The 25,246-nt window shown below is 55.1% G+C and overlaps 1 protein-coding gene across 2 annotated transcripts; it reads right to left on the bottom strand.

Moving 5' to 3' along the window:
* Positions 1–4,570: 4,570 nt before the first annotated feature.
* On the bottom strand, positions 4,571–23,271 carry PTPN7 (protein tyrosine phosphatase non-receptor type 7). 2 transcript variants are annotated; one of them, XM_067531493.1, is made up of 10 exons: positions 23,171–23,271; positions 18,606–18,828; positions 17,890–18,073; positions 16,976–17,060; positions 16,523–16,599; positions 10,644–10,781; positions 9,181–9,291; positions 8,247–8,503; positions 6,848–6,961; positions 4,571–5,190 (listed from the first exon to the last, which is right to left on the bottom strand). In XM_067531493.1, the coding sequence occupies exons 2-10, from the start codon at positions 18,734–18,736 to the stop codon at positions 5,097–5,099; spliced, it is 1,191 nt and encodes a 396-aa protein (XP_067387594.1). In that variant the 5' UTR covers positions 18,737–18,828; positions 23,171–23,271; the 3' UTR covers positions 4,571–5,096. The 2 variants fall into 2 exon arrangements, with proteins under 2 accessions (XP_067387594.1, XP_067387596.1); XM_067531495.1 differs by having other exon boundaries at positions 8,247–8,404.
* Positions 23,272–25,246: the final 1,975 nt, after the last annotated feature.

The following is a 25,246-nucleotide window of genomic DNA, read 5'->3' as shown; positions in this document are numbered from 1 at the left end:
AAACACATACTCTGTGAAGAATAAACAATTTTTATTTGTCTCTTCCACACAGTGGTTGCACCTCACGTTGATACAAGCTGGATAGCAGTCAAAGCATGGCACAGTGCTGTTTACAAAGACACCTTATTGATGCTCATTGTCAAAATAGTTCCTCAAGGCCTCCCTGGTTCAAATGGCTCCCCGTTGTGCCCCTCTAATAGCCCTGATATCTGGTTGTTCATATTCAGCCACAAGGAAATCTGCTTATGCACTCCACCCAGGGGGAACCTTTTCACCCTTAGCTTCATAAATATTATGGAGAACACAGCAGATAGCTATAACCATGGGAATATTTCCCTTATTTAGATCTAACCGGCCATAAAGGCATTGCCAGTGATCTTTTAATCTGCCAAACGCACATTCAGTGGTCATTTGGCATCAGCTTAACCTGTTATTGAAGCACTCCATGCTGATATCCAGGTTGGCCGTATGAGACTTCATGAGCCATGGCAGTAAGGGGTAGGATCGATCTCCCAGGATCACTGGGCATTTCAACATCCCCCATTAGAATCTTTTGGGCTGGAAAGAAAGTCTCTGCTGGCAGCTTTCAGTACAGGCCAGTGTTCCTGAAGATGCATGTGTCATGCACCTTCCCTGACCAACCCACATTGAGCTCAGTGAAACGCCCACGGTGATCCACAAGCGCCTGTAGTACCATAGAGAAGTACCACTTTATATTGATGTACTCTGTTGCAAGACGGTTCCTGGCCAAAATTGGGATATGCGTGCCATTTATTGCCCTGCCACAGTTAGGAAATCCCATTACTGCAAAGTCATCCACTATTTCAGTCACATTTCGAAGACTCACAGTCCTTCATAGCAGAATGCAATGAACGACCCTGCACACTTGTGATAACAGCTCCAATGGTGGACTTCCCAACTCCAAACTGATTAGCGACCAACTGATAGCAGTCTGGCGTTGCCAGCTTTCACACGGTGATCACCACGTGCTTCTCCACCCAGAGGGCAGCTCTCATTCTAGTGTCCTTGTGCCACAGGGCAGGGGTGAGATCCACACACAGTTCCATGAAGGAGGCTTTGCATATTTGAAAGTTCTGCAGCCACCGCTCATCATCCCAGACCTACATAATGATGTGATCCCATCACTCAGCGCTCATTTCGTGTGCCCAAAAGCAGCGGTGCACTGTGTACAGATGCTCTGTGAATGCAAACAGCAATCCAGCATTGTTTGTTTGCCTGGCACACAGTAGGTCAGGCGCCTCCGATTCCAGTTCCGATTGGGAATTCATGATATTCATGACCAGCCATGATGAGTTCAGAACACTGACAGCAACAGTGGAGAACACTGCAGGATCCATCCTTTCAGATAGAGATGGCGCGTGCTCAGGAAACCGGGACCATTGAAAAATACCGTGAAACGCAGTCAGAAACCCATGGAATGACTTGATGGAAATCACTGCATCATGGGACACCGAGCCCACACCTATGATGCACTGCGATCCTCTCCGCCTTCCCACAATCCCTAGCAGTACAAGATGGCGAGTTGCTCAGTGGGATAGCTGCCCACAGACTGTGCATTGCTCTCACTGTCGATGCTGGAGCACCAAGTGTGGACGCGCTTCAGCGACACAATAAGTGCTGAATGGACAGGCACAAGTGTAACTACAGCGCTTTTTGATCATCGCTGTAACTTGCATCAACAAAACTTTCTAGTGTAGACAAGGCCTTAGAGAGGTGGTTAATTACATTGATGGAGTAACCTTTTCCGTCGACGTAGGAAGTGCATCGATGCTGGAGCGTCTTAGCTGTCCCATTGTAGCAGCTGTAGTCTAGACATACACTGAGTCTCCTTTACAGATAAAGAGGCTTGCCCATGGCCAAAGTGGGTCAGTAGTAGAACTAAGCGGCAATAAACCCAAGGCTTTTGCGCGGTTGCTCTAACCAGACCTTACAGTCCCTCCCCAGGGAAAGGAGATGGCCTGGAAGGAATATGGCTTTGTCAGCTGTTAAGTGGTAACTCTTTAGCGAATGAAGCCTGCAGTTCTGGTTTCAGAGACTTTCACCCTGGCAGAAACATTGGTAAAATCATAAATTAAAAGACAGCTCTACACACATCGGACTTGGCCTGTATTTTGTTGTGTCCTCTTTACTATTATTTCAGATATTTGTGCTCTTTCTCCAGCCCTGTGTGAAATCACAACCTGGTTTATGCTATTACACTGACATGGAAAGATCACATTCTTATTATTGCCACAGATGGTCAGCTGGACAAGGATACAGTAGGCATTGTCCTTCATCTCTGCCCCACACTCAACCTCCCTCCAGAGAAACACACCTCTGGTTTCATGTCCCTGTGCAAACCCTGGGATCAAAAGCAGAACCATCCAAATAGCACAGCAGGGCTGTTTGTACAGTATTTCTGGCCTGACTCAAAAGAAGAATGACCAAGGATCTCCTGGGAAATCCTGCGTCTGAGCCATTTCCAGTCCCAAACCTACGAGAGGTTTATTTGAGATTTGTCTCTCATGCTGAAGGAAATGGACCATAACAGAGGCAGCCCTTGTTTAAGCACATCTTACGTGAAAGGTACATTAAGCCAGTGCTGTTTCATCTCCTCCTTCTGAACCAGTCCAGTCACAGAATGCAATTCTTAGGACACATAGGAAGCTGAGAGTAATATTCTGGGCTTTCATGGGGTTGTGTTTGTGAGGAGGGTGTTAATATTAGGATCCACTCCAGGAACAAACAAACACAGAAGAAACCATTTAAATTCACTGTCCAATTTCTGCTATTGGCTTAGATCACAGATCAGCCAGACGCTTCTTCAAAGTTCATAACCCATTAAAAGCAACAACAGATAATGACAACTGCCATCCCTGGCAACGTTCCACATGACAATGTCCATTTTATATGTCAAGCTAGTGCAGCGAGCTGTAGCCGGTTACGTGTTAGGAAATAACGCAGACCCAGCAGGGCTGCTATCACTGCATTTTAATAGCTACAGAGAGAGGCTTAAACAGAGAGGCTCAAATGGCGGAGGACTGTCCTAGCATAGTGGGGTCTCTCCAGGGCTTCTCTCTTTCATTCAAAAGCTATTTACAAAGAAATTATATGGTTTCTTACTCATCTCCGCCTCTAAGGACATGAAGATAAAAACTGAGACCTTGACATAATATTATATCAGGTCTGTGACCTGAAGAAGCTTGAAAGCTTGTTTCTTTCACCACCTGAACAAGAGAAGAGCTCTGTGTAGCTCAAAAGCTTGTCTCGTTCATCAGCAGAAGTTGGTCCAATAAAAGATATTACCTCACTCACCTTGAATCTCCAATATCCTAGGACCAACAACACGGCATTATAGCCTCTCTTATAGTAACTGCGCTGATAAACCAAGCATTTGTGGGAAGAGCTAATAAGGAATGACAGGGTTCAGTGATACGTGAGAATTTATGTAGCGCTGGCTATTTTTACTACCAAAACACTCTCTGAGTTCTCTCTGAAGCTCCGTTGAATTTGCTGCTTAGAACTAGCAAGATTAAGCAGAAATAACCGACTTCTGCGCAGTTTCTATGTTAGGACAAGTGTAACGTTTTCCGCTTTATGCAGACCAAATGTAAAAGCAGCAACAGCTCAAAAGAAATTAACCACTGGGTGCTGCTTGTGAGGATGGAAGGCATAGATAAAGCACAAAGAAGCCACGTGCACGGTCAGTGACCATGCTTCTCACTTAGACACTTCCTTCTGTGAGAGTACGGTCATCTGCAGAGGTCATGATTAATGATTTCTTTGGCAATTCAATCATTTCTCGTCCATAAAGAGACTGCAGGCTCAAGACACAGGTCCTGTGCACTAATTCACTTCTTGGAGCCTCTTTTCAGACTGGCATTGAGGGAGCCAATTAGTGCCAGTCACGCTTGTGGTTTTGTGCTGTGGAGTGAGACTCCCCAGCTGATTTCTCACCAGCCACTGAACAGGCATCAATTTTTAGTCTCTGACAGTTTGGTCTAGGTCAGGACTTGTGTTCCCAAGAGCAATCCCCAGGTTGTTTCTCTCCCTCCGTAAACTCTCCTGCTGTTTCCCTGAGATGAACACCACCGGAGATGTGGCACTTTAGGGGTGTGGAAGCCACCGAGCTACCCGCTTTCCCACTCTGCAAAAGGCATGGGGCACCCCATGGGAGTGGGAATCTCTGGGAGGAATTTGCACAGTCCCTTGCCTACAAAAAATAGCAAGGGAGATGGTTAGAGATCACTTGAGTGTCCACGCCACTATATTGGTGAATCTCTTTCTTTCTGGCTTCCCCGCTATGTGGCATTCATTTCCCTAGTACCTTGTTGCAAATTCACCAGGTTAGAATGCATGAAGCAGAGACCACATGAGCCCTGCAGTGCTCACTACCACCCCCTCTGGTGACCAGCCATACGCAGCGAATAATAAATAGCCAAAGTGAATCATTAGCAAAGACCGTCACTTGAATTTGTTCAGATCAACTCTCCTGGCCTTTCCAAAGAGCAAAGTCACTTCTGTGAATTAATGTTTACTCATAAATGAGTCACAAAGAGAATAAAGGGTACTATTTATTTGCAAAATAATGTAATCAGCTCCAATTCTAACTTGATTTTATGGTTTAATGCAAACCATACTCCAGCTCCTAGCATATATCCAGTTCCTTAGCACAGTTTGCTGGTAGAGTTGGGGCTAAAATGCCACGTGTTTAGAAAGCAAAAGCCCATTTCCATTAGTGAAACTGGCTTTATGCTGATAGCAAATGGCACCAACAAAAACCCACCAGAAGCCCTGTTGTTGTCCAAACCGGCCCACAAGCCAACCTGTGCTAGCATTGCTGTTTGTTGGGACGCTTTTAAGCAGCTCTAGTTAATTACCCCAGTTAGGAGATGCTATGAGGCAATTAGCGAGCATGATTCAGGGCGGGTTTGCCACAGGCATTTTCAATCAAGGGTGCCACAGTTCCTCTCATGCTGCCCTGGGTGGCATGATGTGAGCAGAAAGGAGCCCTCTCCCGGTATCTCTACTGTCGGCTCAGACACTGGAGGCTTCAGAGTGCTATAGGAAATTCAGAGCTCAGCAGAAGGCCAGGTTTATGGGCCCGTCATCTCCGGGAGCTGCGAAGCATACACAGCCAGTGTGTGATGGAGGAATTGGTACTGCTCACTGGTCTGAATCATTCCACCTCTGTAAGAAGAAAAGATGGTCAGTTCTAAGGTCTAATTAAATTGCAGCCACCCGATCTATTAATTCCTTGGAGAACACTCAGCTGCCTGGGTGTCCAGCCCTGCCTGCTATTCCCAAATAACTACAGTGAGCGTCAAGCTAGTGAGACATAACCTCGCTGATCTGGAATTCTCTAAACAGCCTTTGGGATTCGGAAGCCTTTAATAGGCTGTTAGCAGCCCGGATTAAAGGACAGATTCTGCTGAGTTTCAGTGGGTACAAATCTGGAGTAATTCCTCTGAAGTCAGGATTTGCCCTGTTGTAACTGGGAGCAGAATCTGGCTCTAGGTGTCTCAGAGCCTAATTTGAGCAATTAAATGCTGCTTTTCAGCATCTAAGTGCTGATAGTGTTCAGACATGGGATTGGGATGCTCTGTTTTGGTGGCCACATGTGAAAAATAAACTCCCCGTCTTAAACACTTGGTTCATAGAACTGGACCGTAATGATCGTACCTTCCAGCATGGGGGTTGGTACAGTGGAGTAAGCCGGAATTGAAGCAACATTCATTCAACTTGCAGGGAGCTAGAGCAGACTGAGTGTCTGCCATCCCTGGATGCAATGTGTCCTGGGAAAGCCGACAAGGAATTTGGAGTCCTCCCACTGGACAAGCCCTGGGTGGATGATGAAAGGGATTGGACTACACTAGACCCTCCAGAAATGGGATCCTTTTCGGTTTTGTGTAAATAAGTGACTATCTCTGTAGACCCCCAGATCGGTCACTTGACGACAACCTCGCACCTTGAAGCAGTCCCTAAAGTGCACCCTGGTGGCCCTGAACTGTGGAAGCCAAAATATCTTATTTTGTCTGGCTTGGTAGCAAGGGCTGCCCCATGCTCTGTCTCCAGTGTGCATGGTGGCCACTATGGAACGCCAGTGTGGGTGGTGGGTGGGGTGAAATGCCAAGGATCTGCTGACATGCTAGGATCTGTGGTTTAGGGACAATTCCTCATGCTTTGGGGATGGTCATAGCTAAAGGCAGGTCAGATCCATCAGTGGAACATCCTGCTTAATGCAGGATGGGCAATTTGGGCCAGATGTGCAGGTGCTCTGTGCTCACAGCTGGAGTCAGGTTTTCTATACTCCCTGGGTTATTCTGTACATCTGACCACGTATTTTGGTGCCCAAGAGGGTGCTGGGCTCTTTTGAAAGTCTGGCCCATAATGTGATACCAATGACATTGAGTGAGCCTGGCTACGTCAGTAGGAAAGTCCGATGGAAACCAGTTTTCATTTGAGGAGACCAAGCCTGACTGCCATGCACACTGTAATGAATTGCTCTGTTTTCAAACATGTCACTTTCTTCCTGCCCAGTAGGGCAGCTGATTTAAAGACAGCTCCACTGAGCAGGAGTGTGAACAGCTTTCCTTTTAAGTTCTTCTCCCGTTCTCCTGCAGTGTTTCTGTAAAACCATCCCCTCTTCGCTGCTCCGAATCCTTCCCTGCTTCTCACACTGACTCCCTTAGCGCAAGGGCAATCCCCACACCCGCTCCTACTTCTCTCCATCTAGATCTAGCTCTCAAGTGCTTTGGAGCCACCAAGAGCTTCCTCCCAGCTCTGCACAACTGCTTATGCCTATGCCGAGGTGGCCCAGGCCCCTTGTTGTCGCTTTTGCACGTACCTGTCTATGCGGAGCTGGCACACTATTCCCAGTATGTCCACCTCTCCTTTGGTCTTCAGCTGTTGGCATCCAATCCGAGTAGCAATAAAGCAGCCTGTCCGACCAATTCCTGCCCTGAGTGGGACACAGAAAGCAGATCCAACTGAAACTGGGTGGATTGTAAGGGACGATGGATAGCGCTGGGGACAAGACACAAAACTTTTTATCTCCAGCTCCCTCCTGGACCAGGTCGGTCATGTCTGTGGACTGATCAGCTGCCTGAGGCTAGTTCCTTATGGTGCCTGCTTTTGTTCACTTCACAAGTGGGTCCTTTGTCCCCAGGTCAGCTACCTATCTATCTTAGGTACCGGGCCCCCGTTACTGCAGTGTCTGAGCACCTCACAAGCTTACACACCTGTGAGGCAGGGCAGCGCTATTATCCTCAGTGCACAGATGGGGAACTGAGACACAGAGAGGCTAAGGGCCAGATTTCCATTGAAAGTTAGGCGCCCTAATGTCTTTGAGGATCTGGGCTGAAGTGACTCACCCCGGGTCCCACAGGAAGGCTGTAGCACAACAGGAACTTGAATCTGGGTCTCCCAAGTCTTAGGCTAGTGCCCGGACCACCAGGCCATCCTGCCACCCAGAAAGGCCAACTGATGAATTGGCCATGGAGACTCGAAGGGTAACTAAGCCACAGCGACCTTCCCGGAGGGTCTGGAATAAGGTGGTGGAAGCTTGTACTGCCCAGGCTCTCTCTCTTCTGGGTGTGACTAGAGAACCTCATTCTCCAGGGATGTCAGCGTGACACCTTTCCCCAGCCCAGGATTCACTTAGCAACAATGTGGTGAGTCAGTGAGCAGGCGTGGGAGCTATGGGAGGAGGTCACCTCCCTAGGGAGGGATCCATGGGGAAAAGAGCTTCAACGCTCAGCCACAGAAGTGCATGCATTGTATGTGCCTTGGTTCCCACAGTCCTGCCATGAAGCTGACCTGCTGAAGCCAGGATCGAAGGGAGCAGAAGAGTCTCCCAACCAGCAGTCGCAGGTGCAGCAAGGAGAACGCCAGTGAATGTGGCATCTTGGCTCCCCACTGCTCTTTCACAGTGATTCCTGGGGAGCTCAGGAGTTCGCAAGGGTTTGCAAGACTGACCCCAGGGCTTCCTCCTGAAGACGGCAGATAGGCCAGGACTGTGGAAATCACACAGCCTACGAATGCTGGAGTGGCCTTTGTGGCCACAAACCCAGCAACGTTAGTCCTGAGGCAGGAGAGGAACAAGAAAGAGGGCAGATTCCTACCGCACGCTCCACCTCCACAAGTGGCTCCGCCAGATGACCAAAGCTCCCCACCCCTCTGTTCATTCAGGCAGAAGGAGACTCCACACTCCTCTTCCTGCCCCGGGGCACGAGGCAGACTCTCACCTGCAGTGAACGACCACGGGCCCCATGCTGTCCACAGCCTGCAGGATCTGCTCCACCTCCGACACCAAGTGCAGCAGGGGCTTGGCTGACTCAGGGGCCTCCTGGTCAGGCCAGGAGGGGAAGAAGATGTGCTTCACCAGGCGGCATTCACCTTCGAACTTCCCAGCCATTGGCGTGAAAGAGAAGCAAGAACATAGGAACATAGGCCCGGTCAAACCCCCCGGGTGTGAGCACTGCCTTCCTGTCCCGGTGAGGTCCTGCTCCCAGCAGGGAGAGCAGGTCAGGCCCACAGATCTCTTGTACAGCAGACAGAGACCCAGACACTAGGGCTAATGGCAGCACGGTCTGACTATGGCAGAGCCGGTGGGTGAGGGCTAATGGGGAGATTGCCAGCAGTGCAGACAGGCGGGTCTTTCCTGATGCTTCACCCAGCGGGATCCCCAGCTCCTGCCCCCCTCCCTGTGGCCTGACAGGCTAGGCACTTGCCAAAGGAAATTCAACCTCAAAGAGCTATGGCCCAAACTCTACTCTCTGTTACGCCGGGATAAATCTGGAGCCACTCCACTGACTCCAGATTTACACCAACTCCATTTGACTCAGTGGTGATTGCCCCAGCATTACTGAGAGCAGGGTGTGGGTAGGGGCTAGGGATCCAGGGCTCTTCCCTTAACTCTGGCCACTTGGTGGGACCGGGCTAGTGCTAGGATGGGAATGAAGGCCAAAGGGGAGCTCTGACGGTGAAGTCCTTCCCCAGACAGGGAGAAGAAGAGACCCCTCAGAATCAAACCTCCCCCTGGAATGGATTCTTGTACCCGTTTATACATTGCACCATTTACACATTTACACCATTAAGTGCTGCTCAATCCCATGCACGCCCCAGCTCCCCGCCTCTGCACCCCCCGTCCATTCTGGTATTGGGGGTTCTCTGACCCACCTGGATGGTGAGATCCCGGACTGTGTACTCCGCACGCTCGCTCACCCCCTGAAGGCAGATGGTGAACGGGCCGTAGGTCTCTTCCTTTTCAGGCCAGTAATGGACGCATTGCTGAAAGGGGAAGGCAGGGATTCACGGTGAGGGTGTGGCAAAGGGCACCTGTTCGGGGTCTGATCGCCGTTGGCCCCGTGGATCACGGGGGCAGAAGGGGACAGTGCTGAGTGTGTCCCAATCCTCCAGATACGGATCTTCCATAGAGTCCCTGTGCTGGGAGTTTGGGGTGGGGGGAGCTTTGAAAGGCTGCTGGAAATTGGAGTGGGTGTGGGGGGGAGCTGGGCAGCATTCAGGCAGCTGGAGGTGTTGGTCTGGAGTTTGTGGGGGGGATGGGCTGGGGAAGGGACCTGTGGCGGGCGTGGGCATGGAAGAGAGACGGAGTAGCGGGATGGGTGGGTGATGGATGGGGACATATTGCCCTCCCTTCCCCCCCTTCCAGCCTCCTCCTGTGTGTCCCTTCCTGCCCCCAGTTCAGGCTTCCCCCGCCACGTAAGTGTCAAGCGCAGCAGCAGCTTCTGTGCAGAGCCCCCAGCCCGCAGTCAGCCAGGGCTGTGCCATCCCACCTCCTGCCAAAGAGGAGGCGGCTGGCAGAGCAGCAGCGGGGCAGCTAGAGAACAGCTGTGGCCCAGCTCAGAGGCGGTGGCTGGGCTGGCAATCAGCAGCAGCAGGGGAGCAGCTGGAGGGGGGGCAGGCTCAGAAGCTGGCGAGATGGCTGGTTGGACTGGAATGGAACCAGGGCACTGGGATGAGCAGAACCAGCCAGGACACGGGGCCGACTGTGGTGAACTGGCCACTCTCCCCTAGTCGGCATGCGTGGTGCCAGCTGCCCCTGACCTGAGCTGTGCCGCCCACCCCGTCTCTGCACGGGCCTGGGGAATGCTAACGGCTAGCCCTGCTCCCTCTCCCCGCTAGCTGCCCTAAGCCTCCTTATCCTATTATCGCTCCTGCAAACCAGGTTCCTAAAGAGCCCTTTCCGGAGAGGCCGTGGCAGGGATACCAATGGAAGGGGAAGAACTGCCCGAGGAGGGTCGTGTTTGCCACAAAACTCCCAACCTCTACCCTGCCTGAAGGATAGGGTCGGTAAGTGCAGCTCAAAGTACACGGTCACAGGGCCCGATTCCCCTCTCACTCAGGCTGGTGTAAGTCAGGAATAACCCCACTGGGGCCAAAAGGGTTGTTCCTGTGTAGAGCTGGTGGATGTGAGAGGATACTTGGGCCCTGTGGTTGGAAAGCTCCAATTTCGCAGCAGTTTTGATTCATCCTCTGTCTGCGTATGGGCTCCCATGTCAGTAGATAGTGGTACCCACTGCCACCTGCTCTGGCTTGTGGCTAAATGCCACATGTCCCCCTTGGGTAACGTACAGCCAGCAGGAGAAAGCTCCATGGGGCGAAGCCAGCCCAGCCCATACCTCTTTGCCCTCCTTGAGGTCGGTGATCATGACGATAAGCGGCGCGCTCTCCTGCCACACCATCTGCCAGAAATCCACCACCGTGTTCAGCATGGGCCCCTGCGTGGCGATGTACTCTCGCGCGCGCCCTGCGTAGCCCTAGGAGGGGCAAAGGGGGGGAGAGGACTCTAGGTGAGAGGTGCACTGGCAGGAACAACATCCAGGAATCTCCCTGTCTCTCTGCTCACAAGTAAGCAGGTTGCAGTGGATGTGGAAGATGGTGTGATTAGCAAAAAACACCAGACTTAAGCTCTTTAGAAGCACAGTTTTAACCATCCTCTGAACTGGCGCAGAGAGCTGGAAAAATAGAAAGTCCATTGAATGCAACCCGAACAGCTTGCAATGCAGGTGCCTGCGTGGAATATGCAAAGTCCAATGGACTGAGAGAATAAGCCATGAGGAGGCTATACAGTGAACACATACATCCCTACAACAGGGTAAGTAGTAAGGCAAAGAGAAGGACGTATCTGAGATGTCTTTTAAGACTGCCCGATATTAGGCTTGGGACCCCAGGGCAAGATATGGAGAGGCCCACGTAGAGGCCCACTCCACAGCACAACAATGGCTGAAGCTGCATTATTACATCTGAATATAAAAGATCTGGAAAAATGAGCCCAGGCTTGGGATGACTGGTGCTTTTTGACATCTACTTCATGCACCTAATAGTGCAGGAAAAATCATGATGATGATAGAAGCAAATTGCTTGTGCCTGTTTGGTGTGTGTAGTCATGTGATTGGCTGGATTCCCACATATACAATGAGGGACAGTCCACACACCTCCTCCCTTTATCTTAACACAAACTCCCCATGAGCTGATTGTGTTTTGGGGCTCCCCTCGCAGGACCTCCCATCCCTCCCCTTAGCTCTGTTTTGCCTTAGACACATTTTATAACCTTTTATAATCCTGCACTGGAACTCATGAGACCTCCCTGATCTGGCTGCCAGGGTGAGTCGGTCGAGTGGCTCTGGGTCCTAAAACTTGACCCCCATCACAGGGCATTAAATATTTCAATAGCAATATTAATGGCATGGATGGGGTTCATACAGGAGTGTGCTCAGTATCCCAACACACTGGGATGGCAGAGGTCAAATGAGACAGGGGTCTGGGGGGCACTTGGAAGATGCCTCACCAATAATAATGATACCTTATTCTTCTCCTCTTCAGATCTCACAGGAAATGAGAGTCATGATCCTGATGTCACGGGTGGGGAAAATGAGGCACTGAGTCTTGCCTAAGGTCACCCAGCAAGCCAAGGAATAAAACCCAGGTCTCTTGAATCCAAATTGCTCCACTTTGTTCATTAGGGGACAGAATTTGCTCTACTCACGGGTCTACACTGAGCTAGGCTGCGCACCGGCTGAGGTATGGGAGGAGGCTGTATTTTCCTCTCACCCCAGCAAGCAAGAATCTGCTGCGTCGGGCACTGGCTGAAGAAAGGGGGCATTGTCTGGCTGGAAACACTTTAGCTCAATCAGCCAACCATGAGCTACATCCAGTGCATTGAACCCTGGGCTTTGGGAGCGGGGAGGTGTTGGCAGGGAGAAGAGACACCCTTGTTTTCTCTTTGCTGTAGGCCATGGGGCTGGAGAGGATGCTGAGCGCTGTGAGAAGGCCCAGGACTGGGACTCAAGAGATGTTGGCTCAAATGCCGACATGACCACAATCTCCCTGTGTGACGTGGGCCTGCAGTGAGTTTGAGGGTCTCTGTTTCTGGGACCCCAGGTGTCATTTTCAGAGATGCTGAGCACCCACGGCTCCTGTTGGGCACGGATGCCATTCCATGCGCTCAGCACCTCTGTCGGATGGGGATGCAAAGAGACAAAGAAAGTCTGTCCCAGATTTACTGCCCCTAGGATCTGTGGCCTCCCACCATCACCTCTGCCACTCACGTGTAGGGTTAGGGTTTCTCTGCTAGGATTTGCCCTTTCTAACCTCCCAACAGTGCTGAGTTGTAGGGGGTTATTCTGTTGGAGAAGCATAGAAAATTTCTTCTTTTCGGGACAAAGGTTTGTTGCTCGCAGGAGACACACAATGAAGATTCCAGTGGGTCTGGCCAAAGTGAGTTCTTAGCCTAGGAAGATACTTGCTGCAGAAAGAGTTTTCACAGTGAAATCTCATCTGGAAATAGGCTCATTTCCATGTGCGGGTTGATGTGTCATCAGATGTGTTGGAGAGATCTTTAAAATAGATCATGCCCTGCCAAATATTCAAATATCAGACAAATTAGCCAGTTCTCTGGTGTGTTACAGCTATTTTTATACATTGGCATAAGCTGAAATTATGTACAGTGGGTTTTATGAAACACAGAAATCAGAGATGGAAGTGTGTGTGTTTACACAAGGGCAGTGTGTGTGCGTGTGTGTACGTGTGTATGCAGAATCCAGATATGGAAATAAGTGTATGTGTATTCAAGGGCAGAGAGTGTGTATGTGTGTGTGTGTGTGCATTCATGCATATGTGTGCACACAAAGGCAGTGTGTATGTGTTTGTACACAGAATCCAGATATGGAAATGTGTACAAGGGGAGGGTATACATAAGGGCTGTGTGTGTATGTGTGTGTCCACGCATGTGCAGGGCCGTGATCTCACACTTGGATGGCATGACAGCTATGTACCTGTGATGTGATGCATTTTCACATGGCGAGGCAGCGTTACACCGTGTCAAGGCCTGACATAAATGCAGGCACTTCTCTGTCCTGCAGCTGGAGTTCAGCCTATTGGACTACCTCACCAAACGCCACTTGAGGCCTTACTATCTGCTGCCTGTGTTCACACAGCTGCATCAATGAGGCTTTCAACCTTGCTAGAGACTCAGGCTTGGTGCTTGTGGCCTGACCACAGGACTGGGAGTCAGGAGTCCTATAAGCTAAGATAGAATCTGGCATTGACGTGCTCTATGACCCTTGGGCAAGTCACCTAACTGCTCTGTGCCTTGGTTTGCCCATCTTCCCCAAATGGGTGGTGATGCTGAATTTTATTTATTTATTTATGAAGTATTTATGAAGCACTGGGAAGAGGAGACTTGCTGAGTGTTATTATTCCACTCCCTTTCTCACTTGGCAGCAAATCCATTCAGGTTTGCCCAGGAGATGAGTCCCTGGAACTCCCTGCACATGGTTGGAGCTGCTGTGAACTGATACCTTGGTGAGACAGTTGCTAATTTCTGGTTAAAACCCTTGCCAGGCTCTCTTGCACCCCCCCCCCCCAAGTTAACTGATCCTGGTGCATTTCAGTGGGGCTCACAACCTGACCTTTATTCCCCCCGCAAGTTCCTATTTGTTGCTTTCAAATATTGGCTTCTACTGAAAATGTTTCACAACTCTGTACAAACTCTAGTGCTTGGAGGGTGTAATACCCCCTCTTACCACCAGGGGGCACTTCCACCCTATCAGTCTGAAATCGTGCTGCACAGAGGGTGTTACTGCATTAGCGTTGCCTCCTGTAAAGCTCTGAGTTTCCCCCGTTTGTGTTCCCCTGGGTTCAGCAGTGCGCTGTGTGTCTGCCGGGCAGGAAACGCCATCTGGTGAACCTCCCTTTGGGAGCAGAGTCCTAGAGAGAGACATTGCTCCCAGCCAGCAAACATGGCCTCCCTGGATCCCACCGCTGGCACCAACCAGCATTGGCTGAGCAGGTTGTTCTGGGGCCCTGATCCCTGGGAAGTGGGTGGAGATGGCACATCAGTCATTACCTAGCTGGTCTGGATCAAACCGGTGGAATAAAGGAATCCCTGCTTGACACCCACTTCTCTGAGTCCTCCTCCCACATCCGGTGGAGATTTCCCCACCTCCTGCTTTGAGAAGGCCTCAGTCGAGGAGCAGGCCTGACCATGCCACAGTCTGCCACAAGGGGTCGCCACCTCAAAAGGGCTGGGATTCCCCCATTGATGATAATACACAGCTCTTGTCTAGCACCTGTCAGCAGTAAATCTCCAAGCACTTTACAAAGGAGGTCAGTAGCATGAGCTCCAGTTTACAGATGGGGAAACTGAGGCACGGAAGCGCAAGGAAGGTTAGATTCACAAAGGTGAAGTGCACTGCTGCCCAGTGGAATTCTTGGCCCCCAGCCAGGCGCCCGGGCTCCCTGTACAATGCATGGGGAGAGCTAGGAGCCGAAGAAAGGGCTTCTCAGAAGCCAACACACTGAGAAGGAGGCCGCCTGAGTCAGCCAGAGGTGAAATGCAGAGGAAAGGGGTGGGGCTTAGGGCCCAGCTTTACAAAGGTACTTAGGTGTCTAACTCCCCTGTATCTGGCTGATGGGCCAGAGGGAGGCACCTGTCTCCCCTCAGGCATCTCAGGTCTCAGCTGTAAACCGTCTTCTGGAATTAGGCACCTCAGCTGGGCCCGCCCTTCCCTGCAAATCTCAGCGCCGGGGAGAGAGGCCCCTGCCAACCCCACTGCAGGTATTTTCCTGGTCGCCAGGGCCCTCACCAGGGACATGGGAGAGCAGGAGTGGGATTGACCCCCCCGGCCAGCCAGGTGGGGGAGGGCTGCCTCGCTGGAAGTCCTGTCTCCGTGCTCTGAGCTGCTCGGCAGCATGTGCCAGCGGGCAGAAACTTAGGTGCCTACTGGGCTAGGTGGCAGCAGCACCTGGACGTTAAACTTGGGTGCCTAAATCCCTTTGTGAGCTTAGCCCAAAGTGACCAGCCTGAGCAGCACAGCCAAGAATAGGACCTGGGTCTCCTGGGTGCCAGTCTAGTGCTCCACCCACTCGGCTCTCTGGGGCACAGCCTGCTGTGAGCCGGAGCAGGGAAGCAGTGTTGGGCTAAATCCATGTGCCTTTGTAGACACAGGGCAGCTGCCAGCTCAGCTCTGTGTCGTCCTGACCACTGCCATGATGTCCCCATGGGACAGGGGCTAGGGCCCCAGTCACTCACCCCACGATCCAACATCACCAGCCCCTGGCATCTAAAAACCGGGGGTCAGCTCTCCAGCCCCATGAGACTGGCAAACACTGGGCAGGTTCTCTGGCTCCCCTCGCTGGGTTAGCAGTCTCTAAGGGTCGCCCTTTCTAGCTGTTCTCTGCAATCCCAGAGGCTAGGAACGTTTTTTAAAGTAAACACTGTGATTACCACAGAACCACAGGACCCCAGGAGCTGGGGATTTCCGACACCCCAAACATCACAAGAGTTGGCCGCCCTGCTTGCAGACTCTGGCTGGCTGCCTATCAGCCATCTCCGACATAGTGGCCATGCAGCTGGCTCAGGGCCACCACTTGGCCAATGCAAGGGGCATGCGTGCGACCTCCTATGCCGTGTGGTGCTGGCCTGGGGGCTGGTCTCTTCACCTGGGTGATCTACAGCAAAGGTAGGGTGACCGGATGTCCCGATTTTATAGGGACAGTCCTGATATTCGGGGCTTTTCCTTATATAGCCGCCTATTACCCCCCCAACCCCTGTCCTGATTTTGCACACTTGCTATCTGGTCACTCTCAGCAAAGGGTCCACTGCATCAGCTGGCTGCAGGGATTGGGTGTGAACCAGCTGGGACAGGATGTTGGAAGGAATAGGAGCACCGGCCTCCAGGGTGAAATGGCTGCAGCCTGACGCAAAGACACAGGAGGCCGGGTCTCTAGCCCCAAGTCTGCCGCTGTGTGACCTTGGGTGCAAAGCACCCTTGCAGAGGTTGCAGTGCCAGCAGTCAACCCCCGCCCCCGGCTCACGGGTCCAAACTGACACGGGATGTCTGAGGGGTTGCCACATCCTGCATCTCTGCCACATCTCCCAGCCCAGCCCTGTAGATCAGATCAGACGGGTTGCCAGCCCCAGGGACAAGGGCTGTGAGCATGTGAAGAGATCTCACTCCCAGGGCCCTGCAGGCCCCAGGATGAGCAGGCCACTCACCCGGATGTAGTTGGCATTGATGTAGCTCTCGTCCTCCTGGCTTCCAGCTCTCCTGAGGCAGACGCGACTCTGGGGATCTAGGGGACACAGCAGGACTTAGCCACGGAGCTGCAGAGCTGCCTGTAGCGCACAGGGCAGGGTAGATCTCTGCCCAGCCTCCCCTCCCTTGCAGAGACACTCAGTCCCTGGCGTTCATGCGAAGGGGTGAAATTCATGGAGAGACTTGCACGTATGCACCAAGCTGAGTGACCTGCATGCACAGCCATGGGCTAAACATCACTCGCCGGGTGTCTAGGAGAAACAGGGCATCTGGGCTGAAACTGGGTGCTTGCTGGATCCTCTCTGGGTGCCCCTTCCCTGTCCTGGGACATGCTTTCCGGAGCAGAACCTTCTACAGACGCCCCTGGGCTCTAGCTTACCCACACGCACACAGCAGGAGTGAGCTGCACGTACTCGGTAGGATGGTTTTGTATCTGTCCTTGGAGACCCGTCCGGGGACATCCAGCTCCTCTGGGTTGACCAAGTTGGGGGGGATTTTCTGCAAAGAGGAAGGAGATCGCCACTGAAACCCATTTGCCCGCACGTTGCTTTCCCCACCAGTCTGGCTGGGAGAGGTGCCAGCGCACCGGGGCGGATGCTCGCTGCCCCCAGAGGAGGACTCTGCTGGTGGGGCTGGGTTTTGGTGGGATCCGTTTTCCAGCCTCTCCTGACTCACTTCTGAAAAGGGCTTGTTGGCAGACTTTCTTCTCACCCCAGCTATGGAAGGATCATTCCTAGCCAATGCCCGGGGAACCCGAGCACAAGCCTGGAGCGCCACACCTGCTCCCACCGCCCCAGGGACTGAGACCCCCGGTACAGCCCGCGTGGCGAGGGCAGGCAATGGGGGCAGAGCCAAACACCCCAGGGAGCGGAGATCACGTTCTTCATGTATTAATGGGCCAGATTCACAGCCAAAAAGAGCTGTGCCCTCCCTCCTCTACCCAGGCAGGTACCGCACAGCGCCAGCTTCCCCCATGCTGCCCTGCCGACGCTTGGGAAGAGCTGCCTCCATGGGGTGGGAGAGCAGCTCCGCCAGCATGGCCCACTCTCCTGAGGCTGCCTGGGGGCTGGTGATCATAGTGCCCCTGGGAACCCCATGCTCAGTCCCCTGGATCATCCTGCAGAGAGGAAGATGTCCAGTCACTACCGGCCCAGGACAGGGTAGAACTAGGGCCGGAGGGGCCCCTATCTGGGTCTTGAATGCCGGGCTGACCGGGTGTACCCTTGGGAGGGCTGGTGGGACTGGGAAGAGAGCTGCCTGACCGTGGGCAGGGGGGCACCCTGATGAGAGTGGGAGGAGAGGGCGAAGGGCGGAGCAAGCGTCTCACCCAGAACTCCTCCTCGAGCTGCGCCAGGCTCCTGGCTTGTTGCTGAAGCTCCTCTCTAGACAGGACGTGGCTGGACGTCCTCAGGAACTGCAGCGTGATGTCCCGGGGGGTGGAGACCGAGTGGATTGGCTCCACGTTCTCCAGCGAGCTCATGTCCAGCACCAGAGACACGTTGGAGCCTCTCCTGCAAGGCAGAGCAGCTTGTGGATAGAAAGCCATACCCCTGCCCCCCTTCCCCCCGCCGCCTGGCCCCCAGGCTGAGTCAAGAGGTGTGGGGGCACTGGTCTGCAGTGGGCAGAGCTCTGCCAAAGACATAGTGCTGGATGGAGCCGTGGGTCTGTAATGGGAGGATGCCGTGGGGATGGAGCAGGGGGTCCCTGAGGATATGGGAGGGGAGGTGCTGCCCAGACTCTCGGGCAGGGGAGGGGAGTTGAGCACGAGCACCTTATCCTGGATTAGGGTCAGGCAGTTCACCAGCAAACCCAGCCTGGAGCAGCCGCAGCCCTACCAGCTGACTGGGCACCCGACATAAGAGCCGGGCTGCTGTTGCTCTGGGTATACAGCGGACCCCAGACCGATGAGCGCTCTCAAACCACGGCCACGCTGCCTGCTGATGCTCTGCCAGGGCGGCTCTTCCCTCTATATTCTATGTGGCGCTCACAGCCCTCTACCTGGACGAGGCCTGTAAGGCCCCTGGGCGCCGGGCTGCTGCTCACCTCTCCTGCAGATGCACGTGTTTCTTAGCCTTGGGCTTGGGCGTGCCAGGCTTGTCCATCTCTCCCCGGGCTGCCCGGCCAAGCAGACTGGTGCTATGAACTCCAGAGCATGCCGAGCAGTCCTGGACCATGCTGTGCCAGCAGCGGAGCCCTCACCCGGTGCAAATGGGTACCAGCGGGCCAAGGTTCAGAGAGGATCAATGAGCCATCGGGGGGAAGGTGTCTAGAAAACACAAAGCAAAGTACTCCCTCAGCTGGCAGCCTGGGCATAGCAAGGTCCCCTGGTCCTTCCTGGGGTTGGCCAGTGCCGGCTATCGGGCAAGTGGCCCAGTGTCATCCCAGCCAACAGAGCAGAGCATCTGAGCTGGGCATCTGCTGCGTGGAGCGGGACTGGGAATGAACAGAGCTGCAAACGCAGAGCCCAGGGTGGGTTGGTGGAGGGAGCACTCGTCTGCAAGAGCAAAGCATGCAATGGGGTGTTAGGGGACTGCCGGGGTGCAGGCCCCAGCTCCCCAGGACAAGCCCTTAGTATCCAATTTACCCTGGGGGGAGGGCAGAAGTCACCACTTTGCCCCCCGCCCCCAGGCTCTGAGCACTGAGGCCAGAGCTCTGGTGGAGTATTGACTGAATCCCCTTTCCGGGGATCCCCGTGGTGTTGCCGGCCTGTGGGCCACAGACACAGTGCCCCCGGTCCAGTTAGCGCTCCGCATGGCATCTCTCAGGTGCCTGGGTGGGATGCTGTCCCCTGAGGGTCACTGAGCCACGCTGCATGTATTCAGGCCAAAAGGGGGCCCGACTGTGGGAGCCCAACTGGGGTTTGAATTCCAGAGGGGCTGGGCCCTCCCCCTCCAGGAGCCAGGCAAGCTGTGGGCCCACGGCTCTCTTGACAATCAGGCCCATGGGGTGGACCCGGACTCCCAGAAATGGGCCCCAAACTCGGGTGAAACACCTACGTCCTTTGGCTCGCACCTGCTAAGGCAGATCTGTAGGGGGGTGGACATGGTGCCAACCCGGCCCAGCTGCAGCCTCTGCCCCGGGGGAGCGGCTATGGAGCCCCCAGTGGCCCCGAGAGCTGCCCTCTGCCCCCTGTGGAGACAGCCAGGGAGCGCTACTTGCCCTTCCCCCAGGCTGGACCCCTTTGGCACAGCAGCCCTGGCTGGCACTGGAAGATGTGGGGTGAAAGGGTCTCAGTGGGGCTGCCCAGGGGTCACAGTCCTGCTGACCCTCTGTCCCCGCAGGGACGGTGGGGTGGGGCCGGGCCAGCTGCTAGCCAGACACCCAGCTTTGCCTATGACCGGAGCCAGCAGGAGCTCAAATCCTGGAGCCCCCGATGCTGCTTGTAGCTGCCCCTTCCAGCAGAGCCATGCGTTGCTTCCTGCCCCCACGCCATCCCCCGCCCCTGGCGCTAACCGGAGAGTGACGTTCCTCACTGCCCCACTGCACAGCCCTGCAGTGCCCCACGGCGTGGGCTGCCATCTCTTGCCAACCCCTGCCCCTTCCTACGTCCAGGCCCACCTCCTACCCCTGCCATTGCTTACGACTCGGGCTGGTCCCACACGCCCAGCTCAGTCTCTGGCAATGATTTTTCTGCTCCTTGGTGTTACTTGCCTAGCTGTCTAGTGACACTTCCCCTTCCCCTCCCGGCCAACTCCTCCACTGGGGTACATCGCTGTCTGTCCGTCCAGACCGACAGAGCCGCCCGAGTGACCACCCCCCGGGATCTGGGCTCAGGGCTGTCTGTGAAGCTACAGGAGGGATGGTGCCATGCACAGGGGAGGAACGGATTTGGGGGGAAGAGGGGTAAAGACAAAGGAGAGGAGTAAGGCTGTAAAGAAGCAGTGAGCGCAACCCTTCCCGACAGGAGCAATGGGCAGGGCTGGGGCTGCCCCTCTGGCCCAGGCAGCACAGCCCTATGGGGTTGGGTCTCCAGCACCACCGGCATCCATCCTCTGCGCTGACGCGGGCGCTGTGATGAGAAGGGGCACCAGCTCAGAGTGATTCCCCACCCACTCCCCGCCACCACCCCCGCTCCAACCGTCGGAGGAAGCTGGCTTAACCATGCAGTTGAGCAAGACGGCACGCCGCCGAGGCTGATTGGCGGGGGGCAGTGGGGTGCAGCCAGGATGGCTGCGGGCAGCGGGGGGTCCAGTACATGCCAGGAGGTGCTACCCAGCCTCTGGGAGGGTTGAGACTTGGGGTGCTGGAGCCAGAGGGATAACCCAGGGAAAGCGGGCGGGGAGCAGGGATGTGAGACACTGTGCCAGCAGGCTGGAAAGGGCCAAGATGGGACCTCCCCTGCTTCCTTGCCTTGGCTGCATGGGAAATTGCATCGGTTTAACTCAAGCCTGCTCTACACACGTTTTGCACGGGTAACCATGCTGACGAGGGGAGGGATATGTTACTGTTACAGCTATATCAGCAGACAGCGGTTCTCACTGGGAGAAAGGTGCCTTATTCCTCTGCCCGTACGGAATAAGTGATCCCGGTGCAAACCCCTTTATCCCGGCACGGCTGCCCCCACCCTTTCGTTAGACTGGGAGAGGGACAGTCGGGCGTTTGTGTGCACGGACAAGGCCGCAGATTGGTTTTTAAACCAAGAGGGTTTAGCCGGCGCCACCCTCTGTGTGGGCTCCAATTTCATGTTAAGGGCAGCTTGTTTGTGTTCAGTTTAAACCTGCTCGCAGCTGATCTAAGCTAGACTGAAATCAGCCTAGTGGAAACCCAACATCGGAGCCTCCGCTCAGCCTCTGACTCGGGTTTCACTAGTGGTTCTAAAGCCACACCTATAATTAAAGTGCCAGTGAAGCCATCTCTAGGGCCTCAAAAGAGACACTCCAGACGGCGAGAGGGGAAACTGTCATGAAACCAGGGCGACAAGCTCAGGTGGACAACCTTCCTTCTCTCTACCATTTTGATGGAGAGACTCAACCAGGGTCTCACGCATGCTCTCTGGCCAAGGCGAAGGGAAAGCTGCGGCAGTTGAACTTAAATCAGGTTTTCGGCCTGTTTCGTGAGAGCGGTGCTAAAGGCCATGTGGACAGGCTTATTCCACTTTAAACTAGGCTTAGGTCAAGAAGTTAAAGCCGAACTGCAAGCAGCTGCTTTTAGCCTGAAATCTGAGGGGTTCACACACATTCAATTGGTTTGAAACAGCTTTAAGCTAGCCTGGTGCAGCTTTCCTGTGCAGACAAGGATGTGTCACTCTGCTAACTCCATTGGGTTTTGGGAACCAGCCAGCCACAGGCTTCCCAGCTGCAGCTGGGGTCTGATTATCTACGTCACATGATCCGAAATAACGAAGAGCCAGCAATGAGGAATTGGAAGGAGAGAGAGAGAGGCTGGAACTGGGGTGAGGGGCTAGGATGGGAGGTGCATGGCCCTATATATGTCCTTCTCCATCCAATTCCCATGGATCCTGCAGTCCCTCCTGGCTCTCAAGGGGGGGCATCAAGAGGCCCCCCTCTCCTGGGACGGAGCACGGCCTCTCCAGGGGCTCAGATCCTCCTTTGGAGCCAAGTCCCGGTTTCAGTATAACTGGCAAGCTAACCACGATCTGCCCGGTGGTCCCCAAGCCCAGGCCTCACTATGACCCATTCCCCTGGCACCCACCTCTCAGCGTTAAAGGCAAAGTAAAGGCCAGGCTGGCGGTGCTGGGCCTTGGTACCTCCCCACGGCAAGGGGGCATGGAGGCCTGGGGAGTCCAGAGGGATGGGGTTTGGAGCAGGCCGAGCCCCAAAGTATGGGGCTGAGGTACTGCCACCGTGCTGCACACAGGCAGCTGGGGACCATGCGCCAAGCCAAATCCAGATCCTAACAGTGCCCAAGGCCCAGGGCTCATGGGGCTATGGCTGGGACTCATCTGTTGGGAAGGGGGCAGGGTTGCTGTGCCGCTTCCCTGTGACTCACCATGATGTGGAGGAACATGGCACCCAGCTCTGCCAGGTTCATACCCAGCCCCAGGCCAGGGGGTCCGTGCCTGACTGAATGGTGCTGGGGAGACGGGAGGAGTTCCCCTACGAACCCCACCCGTCCCTGCGTGACATGCCACGGGTGCACCTGTTTGGGCTAAGGGAGGGAGGGGCTGAATTCTGGCATCCTGGCGACCCCTGCATTCCCCCCCCCCCCCCAAGGCCTGTGTGGGGAACCCACTGGCAGGCTGGGGTGGGTGCAGAAAGCAGCCATGCCCTGGAGAAGTCTGGCCACGGGGTAATGCCGAGAGCGCCTCTCGGCCATCTCCACACCCACCTACCGAGGATGACCCGGCCGGTGCCACCCAGGGCGAGCCTGACGCAGCGGAGGCTGTGATGACCCTTGTCGCCATGTTGGGACAGGCTCCCCCGCAGCCTCTGCCCGGCACGCCGCTCCAGTCCGTTTTGGATCTCCCCCTGTGCCCATCCCCAGCTTGCCTGGCTCCCTGGGAAGCCACCGAGTGCAGAGATGACCACCCATCTCTGCACACAGCTGCAGCCCAGAGATGCCCGGGACCTGCTGCCCGCCCATGCCCAGCTCGGGGTCCTGGCCGCCCCGTTTCCACAGACTAGTCCAGGATCGCCCCGGGTGCTTACCTGGGACCCTGAGCGGGCCGGCCCTGCGGCTCCCCAGCCCTAGGGCCGTGAGTGGTGCACGAATGGGTCTGGTGCTCGGGTTTGAAAGTGTTCAGGAAACTGTTATCAAGGAGACTGCTGCCTCTGCTGCTTCCTCTCCGTGCTTCTCCCCCCCCACCCTGCCTGCCGCCCACACACATACCGGCCATACGCTCGCAGCTCTGCTCCGCCCGGGCCTCTGCTCTGCAGGCGGGTGGGCAGGCACTCCCACATCCTCACCCCTGAGGTTAGCTCGCCACGAGGCTCAGGTAGGGCCAGGCCCTGCCCGCCCCCACACGGAGCAGGTGTCTGCCTGCCAGGGCAGGACGACTGCCAAAGCGCTGAGGGCAGCGAGGCTGGCCCATGGGGGTGGAGGGCATTGTCCTGTCCAGGGGAGTGGGACACAGGCCCTGGGTTAAACAAAGACTTTGAGAAGCTTCCTGCTCCCCATGCAGTGGCATGTCCTGCCCTGTGTTGTGGTGCTGCCGGCTCACCTGGCCCATGCCTGCTGCATGGTGACCTGTCTGGCCCTACGCACCCTCACCCAGCTGCAGGATCCACTGCGCCCCAGAGTCCCCGCAGGGCTGTTTCCAGCCAACATTCCCTGGCCTGGTCCTCAGAGGATCCTCCTTCCTCGTCTGCCTCTCTCTCGACTCCTGTGGAGTTCTGCCTGTGGCCCTCAATTCTGGGAGGTGGGCCGTGTCCCAGGCACTGCCCTCTCCAGCCCCCTGCCTGCGTGTGCACAGCGCCACTCCTCTGCAAGAATGAGCCCCTGGCAGTCCCTGCCCCGGGAGGGGTGGCCCTGGAATCCCCGAATGCTGCCAGGTTTGCTCCCTTTTCCTCCCGTGTGGCCAGTATCAGATCTCTCAGTCTCTTCCTCCCATGGCATCCCACACCCCTGCCAGACAGGAAATCACCCCTAGTCCACGTCAGCAGGCCACTGGCCATTACCTGTGCAGGGGGGTGAGAACTCCCATGAGATGCAGGCCCTGGGGCTTCCACGCTGGCAACTTGCTCCAGGAGCCCTGGCCCTGCCTGGGCCCCCCAGCACACGCTCCCCTGACCCCTCTGTCCTCGGCATCTCTATCCCAGAGGCTGTTGCTGCCTCGGAGCTCCACCGCTAGGAGAGCTGCTCACCCTCAGTCCAGCAATGCCCCCTATTCCCCTCCCTTGTAGATCACCCTCACTGGGGTGTGAACTGAGGAAGGAGCTACGCTGTCCGAACCCATGGGGTAGGAGCGGCGAGGTCAATGGGAGAAGGCTTGCGCCGCTCAGGGAGGCGAAGGAGTTCCTACAGTGACAGAGTGACCCCTCGGGGGCTGTTGGCTGCATCTGCGCTGCAAGGCTACGCTGGTGGAGTTGTGGCTCCATAGCCCTGTCGCTGGACTCCCTGTGGTGTAGACAAGCCTGGACCCTCCTGCCTCGGGTCCTCTCCCACCAGCCCCACGCACATCCTCCTTCTCTTCCTGTTTATCAAGGCCCAGGCTTGAGAGAGACACGCTGCAGGGCTTGTTTCCTTCCTCTCTTCCGCTCCCCCCTGCTGGGCCAGAACAGCTGCCTCAGGGGGCCCTGCTCATCACCTTCAAGGTGCCTTGGCTCCACTCGGCAGGAACCCTTCCTGGCTCTGGGCCTGATGGCTCAGCCCAGCCCTTCCTCCCAGGAGGCTAGCACCCTGCATTGAGCAGGGTGGTCCAGCCAGCAGTCACCTTGCCACACACAGGAGAATTGAGGGACCCCAGACACCCCTACTGCACCTTCTCCGCATCCTGCGTCACCTCCGGGATCAGCCCTGGGGCTGGAGAGCTGGGACAGGCACCAGCATGGGTGATCTCCGAGCCCGGCTTAGCTCCCACGTGGCTGCCCATGTCACCGTGGGGCTCATAGCCGGGACTGCGTGCGTGGATAGTCTGGTGGGAGGGAGGGGGTGGGTTATATATCATTCATCTCACATCGTTCCTGTGAGCTGGGACGCAGCCTGCAAAATGCACAAGCTGTGAAGTAACATGAAGCCAGTGCAGAGATGTGCGGTGAACACAGCTCCATCGCCCGGGCCAAGCG

This window comes from Emydura macquarii, unplaced genomic scaffold (genome assembly GCF_026122565.2).
Source record: "Emydura macquarii macquarii isolate MOO-44397 ecotype Brisbane River unplaced genomic scaffold, CSIRO-AGI_Emac_v2 contig_3220, whole genome shotgun sequence".
Classification (NCBI taxonomy): domain Eukaryota; kingdom Metazoa; phylum Chordata; order Testudines; family Chelidae; genus Emydura; species Emydura macquarii.
The sequence above is the reverse complement of the archived record's forward strand: the minus strand, read 5'-3'. Positions and strand labels throughout refer to the sequence as shown.

What these genes read in the sequence shown, in the direction of transcription:
- PTPN7 (XM_067531493.1), bottom strand. Translation starts at nt 18,736, where the DNA reads ATGGTCCAGGACTGCTCGGCATGCTCTGGAGTTCATAGCACCAGTCTG. An exon ending in ACCTCAAGGAGGGCAAAGAG is followed by an intron (nt 9,292 to 10,643) that starts GTATGGGCTGGG and finishes TTCCCCTTTCAG; the next exon opens with CAATGCGTCCATTACTGGCC. An exon ending in TGCCAGCTCCGCATAGACAG is followed by an intron (nt 5,191 to 6,847) that starts GTACGTGCAAAA and finishes TTCTTCTTACAG; the next exon opens with AGGTGGAATGATTCAGACCA.